Here is a 16,749-nt window from a genome sequence, read left to right on the forward strand (position 1 = left end):
TCACTACTTTCAACAATTTTCTGTTTTAAATCGACTATTTTCATATCTGCAGTCACATGAGCTCCCAGTTCAGCCGCGAGATTTTGCAAATCTTCCTTACGAGCTCTTCCCAAGTAGGACATTTTTTAATGTTTAAAATTAATGAACACTGTGTTCTTTATATTTCCTCAAAATAGCTCAATTCAATTACTTTAGTTGATTAATGCAGTCAGGAATCACGAAATTAAATGCACTTTGTTAAGTACGTATACCTCAAAAATGAAATATTTAAATTATATGAAGTTCATTCTCTGTACCACATTAATGTGATTAAAATAAGAATAATAACATAGAGCAATATATATATCTACCGTCTGGACAACTAAAATGAATATTAAATATAATATCAAATATGGTAATAAAATACGACAATTTATTATTAACAGGAAGTAATAATCTGGTATCACTAATATTGCGTTCAGTGATGAACTAATAACATAAAGCAATTCTATATAAACATTAAGTAATAATCTGGTATCACTAATATTATGTTCAGTGATGAACTAATAAAATAAAAATACGCACGATTATTCGATCTCGGTTGGTGCCTCCAAAAATAATTAAGACTGTAATACTTCTTTGGCGAAATGAAGCAACTCCAATGATGGAACACAGCAATAACTTTTAATTAACACTAAAAAAAATGGCAACATACAAACAAAAAGAGAAAACATATTCTAACATTTAAAAATAAATTACATTCTTCGTGCGAGAGTCGCACGAGGCACTTGAGTCTGGTTTCAAATATTGCCATTCACAAATACCTTAATGTTCATCTATTTAAATTATTTAAACTACAAGATTTTAATATTATTTAAATCTGTTACAATATAAATGTCATTAACAAAAGCTAGCTTTGTATTTTAATTATTAAATACATGGAAAACTATGAACTTTATTACTAATCACAAGGCATTTATAAATATATGAGTATCAAACTTAAATCTGAAAGTTTTAAATCATATTTATTCCATTTCCTTATCTTGCAAATTAATTACTGATAATTTTTACACCCTGTGCTGGCTACAGCAGCTTAAATAAGAATTAACATTGCATATGTAATTTTTGAAAGCTGTACATATATTATATACAAAAATTTCATTATTATGAAACAAAATTTGGTATTTTACACACTTCAATTTAAGAATACAAGAATATTTACTTACTTGATTATTTCAATTTAGGATTAGAAAATCACACTTACTCTATTAATTCTATTCAATTCTAGAGCTTTCTGATTTCCATAAATAACAACAGATGGATCAATCATAGTATGCCTTCTCAAATGCCTATGTACTTGTGGAGTCAAAGAATCAGATACCCGTAGGTCGGACAGTCTTGACAGAACTTCAGGTGGTGATGCAAAACTGTAGTCACAATTTGCTTGCTCATCTCTATGAGTTGAAAATTCAGCTTCATACCTATATTACAAAGAGCATGTTTTAATTCTTTTTTAATTTATAAGCAGTGGCATTTTGAGAATATCTTTCATTTAGCAAACAGACAATACTTCAATACCCTTCACCTACATTTCTCAAATTAACAGTGGGATAATTTAAACAATATTAGCATTCAAGAAAACTAAAAATAAGAACATGAGATAAAATTCTGAGATATTTTTCCAATGAAATCTCAAGGTTACTTACATCAAGGAACAGTAGTCAATATTTGCAGACATATACACGCACACTCATATAAATATATCTTTTAAGAGAGGCCACATTTCAATAACGTTTTTTAAATTCATATATATACAATTTAACTATATAATTTATACATTTCACTGCCCTATTATGATAACATTAAAATAATATAATAAAGAATTGCTAAAGTATAATAACTATCCAATTTTCAAAGCCACACATAGCTTAGTAGCATGTGGAATAAATTTTGAATATATTTTGAGTTGTGGATTAACTTTCAAAATGTGCACGCTATTCTTATAATTTGAATGTTCATTTATTTTCATTTTGTAAGAAAATTTATTCTCACACATACCCAAAGAAAAAAAAACTTTCAGAGAGACAATGTTGGAAAAGGTATTAGAAGCAAATTAAAAAGAGCATTTTTTTAATTCTTACATTCTTTCAATATAAATACTACAAACACCAACCAAAATGAGATCTTAAATATGAGTCAACATTTAACATAACTTTTTTTTTTATTTAAGGAGCTTCTTAAACCAAATATTGCATATTTAAACAATGCAGTAAATTCAGGTGATGTCTAGAAATTAATATCAAACATTTCATTAAAAATTATTTTAATAAAGAACTTTCACAATAATACAGAAATTAAAACAGTTATCTGAATGCAGAAAAAAACTGAGAATGCACTATACAAACAACAGGTTCAAAGCACAAGGGGCCGTTTCGGACAGTTTTAAGAAAAAGATGCTTTTTATTAAAAATATAATAAAAAATAATGAAAAAATAAAAATACTTTTATTTACTTTATTTACGCAGGATGATTTTAACATACCTGTCAAAAATGTACAGGTTAAAGGTAAAAATAAGCAGTTTTTTAATGCATGTTTGGAAATGGCATATGTAAGTACTGGCATGTAAGGATGGGATGAGCAATGGGTAAATATGAAAGACATAATAAACAAATATTTGAATGATTAAACTATTTTACAATAAGTGTTTAAAAGTAAAACCACCAATAATAATATAAGATTTATGGCAGCAGCACATGTATTGTTATACATTAGTATAGATCTCATATATAATGTATTCATATTTCCTGCAGTGACTGAGCACTAGATCTTTATTGGATGTAATGCTATTTTAATAAATCATACTCTTAATGTGCTTCCAGAAGAGGAAATCCATGCATGTCAATTCTGAAAGGTAACTTCTGAAGTAATTGATGAAGTGAGCTAGCACTCAATTATACTAGAACCATATTCCTGTGAGAACAGCTGGAGGAACATTAGAAAGATTCCTGTAGAGAGAAAAAAGATGCCAATACATGTAGCCATTTAAGTGATTAGGTAGAATGTTTAGTCCTACTAAGTAGTTGTGTACCATGACAACACAAACATTGATGGAGAATCGATCATTTCCGGTATGCATATGATTTGTGCCATGTGGACAATCATCTCTCCAAACATAAAAATTGTGCATATTAAACAAACCAAAAAGTGCAAAAGTGGCCTCTTCAGTGAATAAATCTTAAGAAAAGAAAAATTTATTGCAGCCTGTTGTAGGTCCAAAGTTAGAACAATAAGTTAGTTAATACATAGAGAATAACTTTTTGGTTTCAATACTTCCACTCTCTGCAAATGATATGAATGCATTTTTTTCTTCATTTAAAATCCTCCAGCTCATGCCAAATATAGATCTCATGCTTGTAGCTGGATTCTGTTTAAATATACATATTACAGCTTCACCCACTACAACAACTCTATATATAATAGTTTTCTCTGACCACATCACACTTCTAAACATCAACAAATCCATTATCTGCCAGCTCTTTGTTAGAAGGCTCAAATGTTTAGTGATTTGGCAGCAGTCGAATGTAATGCAAAATTATTTGAAAACTGTTTTCTATACATCTTTGAGCAGTTGCTCTGTTTCTATCTCAAAATAAATAAGAATTAAGAGTTTTAAACCAATGGATGTTTTCACCTATCAATCTCAACAATGCCCTCTATCACCTCAGTGTGGTATTTCTAAACATTCCATTAAAAAATCTGCTTGCTTTGGTACTTTCTATCAGCTTTTACATTTTTGTCATAAATTTTAGAATTATCCTGTATGACAATAGTAATAAATCTATTATATCCTCAATGAAAGTACCCATCTTGAAGAATTAAGGCAAATGCTACATTAATTAAAGTATGGAGCTGCTTAATTTTAGCAGACAGCATGGATTGCAATATGTTTTATGAATTATTTACATACATATCAGAAATAAAATCAGAAGTCATAAACAATGATAAATATACAGGATTACTTATTTGTGATTTTATTTATGAAAACTATTGATTTTTAACTATAAAGAATAACTGGAAAATTAAAATATTTTAATGCAAGAAATATTCAAAGGAAATATTATAAGTATCCCTGACTAATAAGGCATATCAATGCAACTCCTTAAGCTCCCAGATACTGAATTATGATGCATAATATTTTCACAAATTATAATAATTTAGAACTAATAAGTAGCATAAAAATAATAGAAAGGAATATGTGTGAGGTATCTGTGAACAATACTTTAATTGTGAAAGTTTAAAACAATATTTGAAAATAAAAGTGGATGTTTATTGCACTATGTTTTTTATAACACTTTATTATTTTGCGACAAAATACAAATTTGAAAACGAATTACCATCTCTTTTTCAAAATATTTCCATCATCATCATGAACAGATGGGTTTGTATCAGAAAAGCCCCTTTCTAATTCCTATAAAATTGTAATAATCATATTTAGCTTTATAATATTATAAAATAATTTAGAATCAGAAATATACTAAAGAGCTTTTATTAAATGAAATCCCATCAGTATAACTTTTTACCTCATCAAAGACATACATTTAAAAGTAAGCATTACCTAGATGACTGGCTGAGGATCAAGAAAAACAATATGAAGATCTGTTTAACCATTACAGAAAGAAATCAGTATAGACTGACTATCCATTATCAAAACTCTAAATCATTAATTCTCAAAATCATTATGGTACTTTTACGTTTTGCCGGCGCAAGCGATAAAGTCGCCAATAATGGTACAACCGATGCCAAACGGAATATTATCGCTGGTAACCTTTTACGCCTTATTTTCAAAACAAGTCGCAGCTTTTTCTTATCAGATTGATTGTTTCTTTCAATACTGACATATAATTACATAGAATTTTTATCAGATAGTTCAGTTTTATGTCTAAGGCCATTTTCGGTAATTAAGTCAATTAGGATGCAATCACAGCGCTTACCCGAAGCCGAAAATATAGAAAAGGTAAAGTCAAGGGTTAAATTCATCAATTCTAATGAGAATGCATTAGCGAAGTAAAGCACTGCAGTTTTCCAAATTTTCTGAGTAAGCTATTTGTACGAATTAAAATATTTCTTGCATTTAAACTTGTGTTCCAAATTAAGATTTAACTTGAAATTAATGTAGATAATTACTGAGAGCATTAGATTTTTGTAGAATAGTTTGCGTGAGATGAGCTCGCTTGGGGTCACATGATATGAACCGGCGAATTAGGATGTTGAACCATGAAAGCATAGTAAATTCTTAAATTAGTGTCTTTTTATAAATGTATTGTCTTGATTTATTGGCTTTTTATAAAATTTTAAGCGATATTAAAATTTTTATGCCTTCAAAATAAAAATTTCTTAAATATTTCTTATGTGTATACTGTATGTTGTCGCCAATAAAGTCTGCTTGGCGAGATTTGCGCCGGCGAAACGGAAAAGTACCATCATTATTTCTGATAAATCTTAAACTGGGATTTCTGTTACAAAACTATAGCATATTATATTATTGCCATTAATTATCAATAATGAGAAAAAAAATACGTACTCGTTGTTTTGCAAATTCTCCAAGATTCAAAACCTATCTTTGGAAATTAAAGGTTTTAAGTTATCATCTTAAATCTAACATTACAAAAGAGGGACATCCGATTCCTAATTGCATCAAGGAATTCAAACTCAAATTTTAGGGAAATTTTTGCTTCTAATTCACAAAAGTGGCGTGTTTATCACAAATAATCATTTTACTTGTACTGGGATGCCAAGTCCCCCTATACTGGTCACACAGTTAATAACTGTATATTTTGTCAGTTTCTATAAAAGGAAGAGGTAAATGCAATAACAGCATTATGATTTAAAACTTGAGCATGATATTATTGCAATTAATCGTTTATAGCAATTTAGCACTTTCAAACAAAATAATAATATGAATTAACCCTTTGACGTGCACGATATTATTTTTATAATTTTTTTAACTAAAAACTCTAGAAATTGAATATTATGATCCTAGAGACAAATAATATATGAATTTAAAAAAATCTACTCTTGCCAATGGGCAAGAGTAGATTTTCTGTGGTGGTTCTGTTCTGTGGGTGGTGGTCGCACTGTGAAACCACTGCGCGTCTAGGACTTTGAAACTTACCGAGGTAAGAAGGGGAAAAAAAACTTACCTTTCTCCCTGCGTGTTTCCAACAAATGATGAAATTTACGAATTTAAAAACAAAATGCATGTAGGAATTGCATAATATATAATATATATATTTTATACATTATTTTACAAAGTTAATCGTCAGAAAAAATTAAAAAATAAACACGTAATTTTTCTATAGCAGTGAAAGTACCTATATAATAAGGACGTTTGGCTATATGGATTAAAAAACTCAGTAAAATAAGGATAAAAAAAGATTCTCTCTCTCTCTTTTTTTTTTTTTTTTTTAAATTTCAAAGAACAAATATTTTTTGTGACACTGTTCAAAGCATGTTTTGTCTTTTTAGTACATGCATGCCCACATTGCACGTTTCGCCACATGTATCTTCTTCTATGAGGTTTCTTCCTTGTGCTACAAAATGTACACTGATTGGATCTAAATTTCACTGGTATTTGTCCAGTGTTATTTAGTTTTTTTTCATCTGGCACATGAAATTTGTGGTTTTTTATGTTAGTGAGGAGGGGCTTGGTCTTTTTGGCCTTCATACGGATCATTCGTTTCCCATTCATACTTATTTTACTCCTATTTCGTCCCAAAATATTCAGAAGATATTTTTAATTTAAATAAAACTTTATGCAATTTCTATTTTTAATTACAGCAAAGTATATTTACATTAAATTTAAACCACAGGAAATAATTTATAAAATCACAATACTAGCTTGGGGAGCAAGTGTGTTGAGGTCAGAGAAAAGTCTCTGGAAAAGAAAGACCTTTTTACTGGGCAGGTGCATGTATTGTTTAGTAATAAAATAACTGTGATTTCAAAACCCCTTATCTATATCCGGGTAAAAATAACCATTCCTATTTGAGAAGCAAGCAAACGCCATTGTGAAGAGAGTAGTTTCAAGGCGCGACCACCGAGCCTCTAGAGCACTGTGACACAATGCTCTAGTGGTGCAGTGGTCGCGCCCTGAAATCACAAAGCAAATGCCATACATATAGAGGTTTTTTTTATATATATGCAGTTTAATCATTGCTATTTTTTATTGTTTATGATAGAAATCATGATGTGCGATGAATAACTTTTGAAATTTAAAGTTGTTTATATTAATAAAAGGAAGTTATTTTGTCTCATTGAAAACAAATTTTAAAAGGCATCCGATTTGAAGTACTAAGACCTAAAACATGTATGATTCTGCAGTCATTTTGTGTTATTTAGAGGTAAAAGATCAGTAATCAATTGATTTTCACTTAAAAATTTCGGAAGGAAGAGGAGAAAAAAATTCGAAAATTGGTGGTTTCAGGACGTGACCATCGCGCATCAAAGGGTTAAAATATATATCTTTTTAAACAATTACAAAGAAATGAAAGTAATCTCTTTAATGCAAAATTACATTACCCGTGAAGAAAGAAAGAGAGAATGGGAAAAAATATACCTGCACTCGATAGATATCATTATAACTTCCACCAACATTTCTAATAGGAATTCCAGGAACTGTTCTTGAAAAATTTTGTGGCCTTTTGGGTTGCTTCAAGCTTTCTAATGAGCCCCCAACACAATATGTAAAAGGTACATATGCATCAACGGTAGTTTCTCTCTGACTTGTTACAGGTCCATTTCCATTGGAAGCATCCTCAGAATGAAAGAAAACACCTTCAGGTAGTCTTGTAAATATTTGTTCTCTATTAACTTGTTTAATATCATATGACTGGGAACCTATCTGCCAGTTTGGAATTTTAGCTGAAGGATAAGTTTCATCAGAATCAAACAGGTCCCAGTTACTATGCCTAGGATTGCCAGACAGCCTATTTTTTATGACCTCAACATTGCTTGGTCTTGAACGGAAATTTGTAGGCACATCAGCATCTTGATTTTTAATATTTTGCTTCATGTTAAAAACTACAGCAGGCCGTAGAGAGGAATTATTTCTTGTAGAACTGGAATTCTTTTGATGTGCATAAGAATTTGGAGAATGCTCATCACAAAATACTTCAAATTCCTGCTTGGGAGGAGCTTCAGCTACGTAAACAGCTGACTGACTAGGAAAATGGCCAGCTGTAGGATCAGCAACATATATTTGAGGTGGAGCTTTCTTAGCTTGTGGGATTTCTGAGTTTAAACCTCCATCATCAGGGCTATACATAGGGAAAAAAATCATATTATAAATAAGTATTAAATATTTTTATTAATAATTATAAATAAAAATACTTTAAAGCTCATTTTTAAAAATTTAAATCCCATTCATTCTTAAAAATTAATATTCACATTTTTTTAAATTTAAAATTATTCAATCTTTATTGTTCCCATTGCCGCTTTTCACAATATATTAGAATGACAGGCCTATTCGCTCAGTTTTTATTTCTTTCTTTAAAAAAAAAGATACATTTCAAATAACATAAAAGTAAAAAGTAAACATTTTATTTTAGCACGATATAGAAGTAATTGCAAAGCAAGTTACAAAGATAGTTTAATAAATATATATTACACATTTATTAATTTACAAACTATTAGTTTAATCAACAAATATAATTTTGGAAATATTATATATTGTTTTTATTTTACATGCATGATGCCTAAATTTACCTTTTTTGCATTCTGTGGTTTCAAGCATATCTTAGCCAGTGCTATGCCATAACTTTCACCAATAGGAGTTAGATGAGAATAAAAACTATAACCTCAGAGAATTCAACAGAAATCTATAATGCCTTGTATAGAAATTTTGATGATCAGACAGTAGACTACAGTACAGTCTCCCATTAGGATGTTCATATTCATGAAAATATAAAACTATTAAAAGATGGGAAAAGAAAAGTATCAACAGATTAAAAAAGGGGGGGAATTGTGACTTTTTTAAAATAAATCATTAAAAGATATACGGGAAAATACCACAAGCTATGGAAATTTTACTACTACCATTACATCCAATTTTAACTAAACTAAAGATTTGAAGAAAAGAAAAGCTTTTGCCTAATGTTGAATTGAAACAGAAGCACTTGACAATGCAGCATTACTAATTTGAAATCTTCTCTTGCCTCAATCAGCAACTATTGGCATAATGGGGATTACAGACTTTACCTGGAAATCATACTTAAACCAGTAAAGTCCATCTTATCTGCAACTCAAAAAATTTTACTAAGACAATAAAAGGGGAAGAAAATGGTGATCACTGCCAATAGTCATCAAGAATAACTATGACTAATGCTGTACCATATTAAATAACTGTGACTCAAACATATTATTATGAATGGATGCAAAAATATGCACAAATCTAACCTATTGCTCAGGGATGGGATAAACTCATTTTGAATTATCATGCACTCACTTTCTTGATAATGTATACCTGCACCTGGAGGAGATGATCAGACTGCTGATTAAGTATGAATGGGAAGCGTTGTTTAACTCGTTATGCAATCTAAACATGAATACAATTCTGAATTCTTTCCTGTCACCTAAAGCATCTGAGGATTGAAAAAAATACTAGCATTAGAAAATGGCAAATCTTTTGAATTCCTGGGAGATTACATTAGACTGCAATAAGAAACTGCTTGAAATAAAATAAACTCATAAGAAAAAAGGCAGACTGCATTATTTTTTTAAACGGTCTTCACAATTCCATACTATCAATGGACGAAAGGGTCTACATTAGTCTCCTAATATTTTCCATAATAGTTAACGGGTAAATTTTGCCTAATAATGGAAAATACTGAGAGGAGTATTATTTTGCTATTTCAAATGTAGCTGGATTTTATATGCAAATTAGATCAATTTATGTTACATTGCTTTTGCATGTTACATTGCATTCTTTAGAAGTGATATAACTTTAAGATATTATTTTAATTTGTATTCATGAAAGTGTTCTTGTGATTCAAAGAAACGTTTTTGTGAAGTTGAATATACTGATGTAGAACTTCAGAGGTTCAGGGGCATAGCTAGGGTTTCCAGCGCCCAGGGACAATTGAAGAATTAGCGCCCTTTTCTGTGCCAAGAATGGAAAACATTTCATTAAAAAATTTCGTAGCATCGATTTGGCGCCCCTTGGATGCTGCGCCCAGGGACAGATGTCCACCCTTGCCCCACCCTAGTTACGCCACTGCAGAGGTTAAACCATGGAAAGGAACTCAGTCAGACGAACCAGCATGTATAAGCACTTGACAATGCAACATTACTAATTTGGAATCTTCTCTTGTCTGAAGCATCTGCAGTTCAAAGAGCTGATGAGCTGCCTATGAAGTGGTCTCAACCACTCTATTGGTCTCTATTGTCCATCATATTTTTCTTAGATTTTCAAAAATAAAATTAAAAAAACATCCCTTTCAGATATTTCTATTAGTATAATTCCAAAGCAGAATATTATATACAAATTCAAAACAATTCTGATTTTATCTGAGGTTATTGGAGTTATTTTTAGAATGCCTATCCACAAAATAATCCTAGTTATGATCCAATGAAAAGAAAGCAAAGCAGTATGTAAATGAGGGAAAACAATGGTTAAAGGAAGACATTAAGTTTCCCTTGATGAGGTAAACAGGTTGTCTGCAGAACTGTGCTGATAGAACTGTCTGTGCTGATAGAATAGTCTGTGATAGAATAGTCTGGGCATGCAAATATGAATTTAATTTTATGTGCCAGCTGGAAATCCCCAACATGCACTCACATTTCACAAAATATTCCTGCTATATCACCATTTTAGTGTTACAAAAATGAATTTTTAGATACATAATTTAAATAGCAAAGATGCTGTATAATGCAGGTAAAAAATAATAACCTTTTTTGAGATTGAGTAGCTTTTAATGCACGTTTTTTTGTGAGCCTCTCATGAGCCCGCAACAAAGGTCTTACAATATGCTTCCTGTAGACTTTTTCATCACCCTGCTTTGAGCATTCTTGCAAATTTTCTTCTCGCCTAAATAAAAATAAAAAATAGGAATTATTTAGAATTTGATAAAAACATTTGTAACATTTCTTAGTTTAAGCAAACACTGTGTCAAAGTTGAAATAGTAGTTTTATCTTTCAATTATTAAAATAACTCTATTCAACCACAGTCTATTTTTTATACTATTTTAGAAAATTTGGTATATTTGTCTTTTTTTTTTTTTTTTTTTTTTTTGCAATTAGCAGCAAGCAAATATTCAATACTGAGTGAAACTCTCAACTAACGAGTTTAAAATGGATATAGTTGAAAGCTATTTACAGTGGAAGCTTGATTATCCATCATTCTTTTAATTATCACTTTCAATTATCCATCAATTGAAAGTGATAATTAAAAGAAGATTAAAAGAGATAATGCAATGGACAGAATGAATCAACCAAAAAATTAAAGATTAAAAAAAAATCAGGATTTAAAATAGACAATATAATACAATTAAATATGATGATTTTGACATCATATTTAGAATTTAGCAAACATATTGATTTAAAAACTACAGTATTATAATACTACAGCAAATAAAACTATATAGCAAAACGTTTCCATTTAAAAGCTCAGAAATTATACAGAGAATTATTTTTATATTCTCTACGAATAAGTAGCGAAAAAGATTTTCTCAGAAAGAAATCCCCTGAACATGTTTTTCTTACATTCATTTTTCGTATATATGATTAATCTTAGCGATTTACTTTTAAACATGATACATTTTTAAGTTCTAAAAACCATAAATGAGCCACTTTCATGGCATGGAAACAAAATCCGATCATTCAGCATACTGCTCCACATAACTGATAAAAGTAATAAATAATTTGATAATTTTATCAAATGGAATTTATTCTTTAAACTTTACCCTAAATTAATACTTCATCTAAATAATGAATAGCCTTAGTAACTAGAAAGAGTTCCATAAAAGGAGCAATATGTTAAGAAAATTTTTAAGCACAGTAATTAAAGCATATTGATAAACAAGCATTTAGTCTATTAAATTATTATTAGCCATATTGAAATTCAAATGAATTAGAATAAAATCAGATAGATAAGTTTGTATAACTTATATTTTAACAGCACTTATTTTTATCAGAAACAGATTAGTAAATTATGCAGACTAATAGAATGATATTTACTGAACAAGTTCTCGTTCTCTCTGTTCCAGCTGAAGTAAGCAAGTAGCCAACTCCATATACAGATTATTAGCTCTTTCTAATTTCCTCTCATAATGTTCTCGAATATCTTGAGCATGGCGTAGTTCTTCTCTCCTTTGTTTCACTAAGTCTTCCTCAACCAAAGGAACACGACTTTCCTTGTCTTGGAAATTTTGCATATATTCATCTATTTCTTGCCTCCATTTTGCCTAATAAGCATTTTTAATACATTAGTTTATTCATTACAACTGGTTACAACTTTATAATATACAATCTGTAATACAAAATAACTAGTAAAATAATTATACTCTAAATGATATTTGGTAATACATTTTGCTTGCCCTATATCGAGTTTAAACAAAAGTTTCCCACCACTGCAAATACCATCTGCTCAAACAGTACACATTGGCTTTTTTAATCATATTTTGACAAACAAGTTTTGGCGTTTGAAAGAAACAGACTTGGTTTAGAACACCGTGTTGTGAAATTTGTAAAAAAATATCGTTATAATTAAGTACAAGGTGTCTGAAATGGAACTATTATGCTCCCAGATTATAACCATTATTTATTTCCAGTTCTGTTCCAAAACGTCAGCTACAGAATGTCACCAAATCATGTGTACAGCTTTAAGCACTAATGTTGTATCATATGATACTATGAAGGGTTGGTATCAAAAGTTAAACAAGGACTACGGCATTCAAGAAGCACAGCACTCTGACTGATCTATTGATGTTGGTAAGGGCTGCCAGTGAGAACTAGTGGAAGATCAGTATGCAACCGAGAGCTTGCTAAGGAGTTAGACGTTAGTACCATGTTCATTAGTTGTGCTATACACCCCATAAACTTGGCACACAAGTTCAACTGCTGGATGCCACATGAGCTGACTCAAACAGGTAAGGACAGACATGTTGGGCCTACACTAATCTATTCAAATATCATAGGAAGGACAAAATTCTGGACCAGATCGCCACTTGTGATGAAAAGTGGATTTACTTCAACAACACATGCCAAAAAATGGGGTTGGTCTAAATCAGTTGCATTGCAAAGTTGTGCAATTTGACAAAAAAAATCATACTTTGTATCTGGTGGGATTGCCATGGTATTATCCACAAAGCATATCTTGAAAAAGGTAAAACCTTTGACAATAAGGTGTACAGTGAGATGCTAGCCTGTGTTGATGCTGCTATCAAGGAAACATGTCAGACTGAGGTCTGGTGCAAAAAAATAATGTTCCATCAAGATAACGCAAAACCCCATGTGTCTGCATTCACCAGCTGGACTCTGTATGGACACAAATGGGATCTTTTGCTGCACCTACCATATAGCCCTGATATTGCTCCTTTGGACTTCTACTGTTTTTCACACCTGCAGCTACATCTTGCTGGTGCTATCTTATATTCTGCAAAGGACGTCCAAAATGAGATTGAACTATTTTTGACTCACAGCCAAGTTTCTGGGCCAAAGGCTTTGAAAACTACCATAACATTGGCAGAAAATCATAGATTTGGGTGGTGATTACTACCTACACTAAAGATACTGCTTTCATGTTTTTTTCTAACTTAATTAAGAATGCCTTTTGGTGGAAAACTTTAAATAAAAACCAGATATTTTTACTTAATTAATAATTTTACAATACAATACCTCTGCTTATTACTCACTGGTTAATAAACTCAGCCTCTTATTACATTCAAATCTTCAAGAACTGAAATAAATATACACTAATCAATAGAAAAACTGCCATTTATTAAACTCAGATTGGCAAAGGACTGATTCTTTAGTGTCAGAATATCTTACTTGTACCCATCAAAGCTTCTCGTAATTCATTCATTTAACACATTATGGTCAATGCCCTTTATCATTCAGGTATGTAATACTTCAATAAAACGGGTTTGACAGAAAATTTCCTACCACCCCCATTCTCTGTGCTTTTGAAACACTGTTTTCAGAGTTTTTTGCCCACACTGGACTTGAGATGGGCAGAATTTCCTTATCTTGAGGTTAACAAAACCCATTCTCTATAGCAGTCGTTCTGAAGTTTTTGTCCTTTCATTATTGCTAGACAAACATTTCCTACCACCTCTCTTCCAAAATTCAACACATGCACGTACGTTTATTTAAATTTAGATGATTATTTTCAGTGTTTTTTCTAAATTAAACAAGAAAAAGTACAGAAAATGTTGATTTAAAAAAGTATCATAGAAGGATAACCACATTCCTCCTTGAGACTACGAAATTCTCCCCAAAGGAGAAATTCCCTCCTTCCTACATTGTAAAATGAGTGCGGGATCTTTCTCGAATACCAGCTGATAGAAGGTGAAAATGCACCTTCTGTATCCTAATATTTAAGGTTTCCCCATTCAAAAATCTTCCCTTTGGGACACATTACTTTCCCTTTGGGATAGACACATTATATTCACAGAGAGTTGTATGAAAATATCAAGAAATGCTTCCATGCATTACTGTACATCAAGTCTTTGAATGGAAAGTAAATGGTAATTGTAGATTAAAGGAAAAAAAAGCAAGAAAAGTATTGGTCATGCTTGTAATCATGAAGGTGCAGATTGACTAAAGAGACAAAGGATAATTTTTTTGTTGGCTAGAAATTTAAAATTGGAAAAAAATATTGGAAGAAGCATATTTTAATTTGTTGCATGCTTAATTGTAACATGCTGAAATGCTAGGTGGAAAGATTTAAGCCTCAATGAAAAGGAAGAATTTTTAAAAGATTTTAATGCTCTTGGTGATTGCAGCCACAGGAAAAAAACTACATTTAAACAGCATTGTGCAGTTTAATTAAAAAAAGAATTATAATTAATAAGGAAATAATATAAAATGCAAATGATTCAAGAAAATGCAAAAAAGATAAAAAATCGAGATGTTGAAACTGCTTTTCTAGAATGGTTTCAAACTATAAAGCTAAAAAAATGCTTCTATTTTTAAAACTTTTTTCACTAACTCACTAAACATCAGGGAAGAATTTTTATATCAATTCTTATATGGCTCACAAGTTGAAGAAAGTGAAATCCAACATTGTTCATCAGAAATTGCATAGTGAGAGTAAAGAAGCAAACTACCCCACAGGGCATTAAGTACACATCAGAGTAGTTCTTGTCATAAGGGGATTATTAGAAATATTATTTAGCAATGTTAGACAATTGTTTAGCAGTGTTTTGAGTCACATAATGGCAGGAAGAACAAAATGTGTGTTCAGAACTCATTAATCATCCAAATTTAATGTTTTAAATACTAACCCTTTGAAAAGTCCTATTTGAAAGATTAAGTAGAGGGTGATTAATAGTTTTTATTAGCTTTTTCCATTAATATTCTTTCCAAATTTAATTAGCCTTTCAAGAAAAAAAAAAAAAAAATCCAGCTTTATTATTTTATCTAATAATTTAACATTTTACTACCAACAAGGCAATATTAACACCTTAAACAATTTTTCCTAGAATGGGATAATCTTTTTAATTAAAAAGTTTTAAAACATTTCTTATAATAATTTATATATGCAGGGTACCCCTGAATTAATGGGTCAAAATTTAAGGGTAGCAGAAATGAAAAGTTTAGGCAGAAAAACAGGAAATGCTGAGGAAATGGGAGAAGGGCTTTTTATTTACATAATATTACAGTATGTACTGAAATGTTCCTTCACCAACATTGATACAGGCCTAGTAGCATCTAGCAAGTGATAGGCGTACCCTTTCAAAAATGCCAGGTGTTTCATGAACAGTTACAATAGTGACTGAAAGTTTTGCAATGAGGTCCTCATTAGAATCAATTGGAGTTTCATAGGTGAGTGCCTTGAAATGTCTCCGTAAAAAAAAAAAATGATATTTGATAAATCTGGTGAATGTGCTGACCAAACGACTAGTCCACCTCGTCCAATCCATCAAGCGCCAAAGGTGGCATTGAGGTAATAGCACATTTTATTGTAGAAATGGGCTGGAGCCCCACTGTACTGAAACCACATGGCATTTCAAACAGCAGCTGGAACACTATCAAGTAATTCCAGTAATACCTCTTCCAGAAAGATTCGACACACCATGCCATTGAGTCAATGTGGTAGTAAGAATGGGGCAATAAGAAAATCATTCACAATATCCATCCACACATTAACAGAAAGCCACTCTTAAAAAACATGCGGATGTGTAGCATGTGAGTTAGAGGTGGTCCACTCATGGATTTATGCAAATTATCTCCTTCTCATATAAAGATGACCTCATCTGTGAAAAGTGGTTTTGCAAAGATGTTCAGAGTGATTGTACTCAAGTAACAAATTGTTCAGAGTGCTGCAAAAACCAATGACAGAAATCTATGTGCAGAGGATAATCAGCTTCATCCAGTGCTTGCACACTCTCTATAAATGGTATGAAAAAAGGTCTTCCCTTGTGGAAAATTTTCTATGCAGTGTTTTTGTTCATGCAATCGATGTTGTGCTAGTACTTGGATTACTTTCAACCTCTCTCATAATATGTTCCAATTCTGAAATTAGTACAAGTCCCAAGAAACTGGCATCAAA

General features: G+C 31.0%; 1 protein-coding gene across 3 annotated transcripts in view; it reads right to left on the reverse strand.

Annotated features, from left to right (window-relative positions):
• The window catches only part of LOC118191684 (mitogen-activated protein kinase kinase kinase 13-like), a 95,716-nt gene that overhangs the window by 10,166 nt on the left and 68,801 nt on the right, over positions 1 to 16,749 (reverse strand). For all 3 annotated transcript variants that reach the window (XM_035362520.2, XM_085819489.1, XM_085819488.1), the window contains exons 9-13: positions 12,213 to 12,439; positions 10,926 to 11,063; positions 7,596 to 8,295; positions 4,375 to 4,448; positions 1,244 to 1,460 (exon numbers count right to left, since the gene is read on the reverse strand). In XM_035362520.2, the coding sequence (XP_035218411.1) occupies positions 1,244 to 1,460; positions 4,375 to 4,448; positions 7,596 to 8,295; positions 10,926 to 11,063; positions 12,213 to 12,439 (1,356 nt within the window). The remainder of the gene's footprint in view (positions 1 to 1,243; positions 1,461 to 4,374; positions 4,449 to 7,595; positions 8,296 to 10,925; positions 11,064 to 12,212; positions 12,440 to 16,749) is intronic.

This window comes from Stegodyphus dumicola, chromosome 6 (assembly GCF_044657685.1).
Source record: "Stegodyphus dumicola isolate Sdum_Otavi_A_Nest chromosome 6, ASM4465768v1".
In the NCBI taxonomy this organism is placed as follows: domain Eukaryota; kingdom Metazoa; phylum Arthropoda; class Arachnida; order Araneae; family Eresidae; genus Stegodyphus; species Stegodyphus dumicola.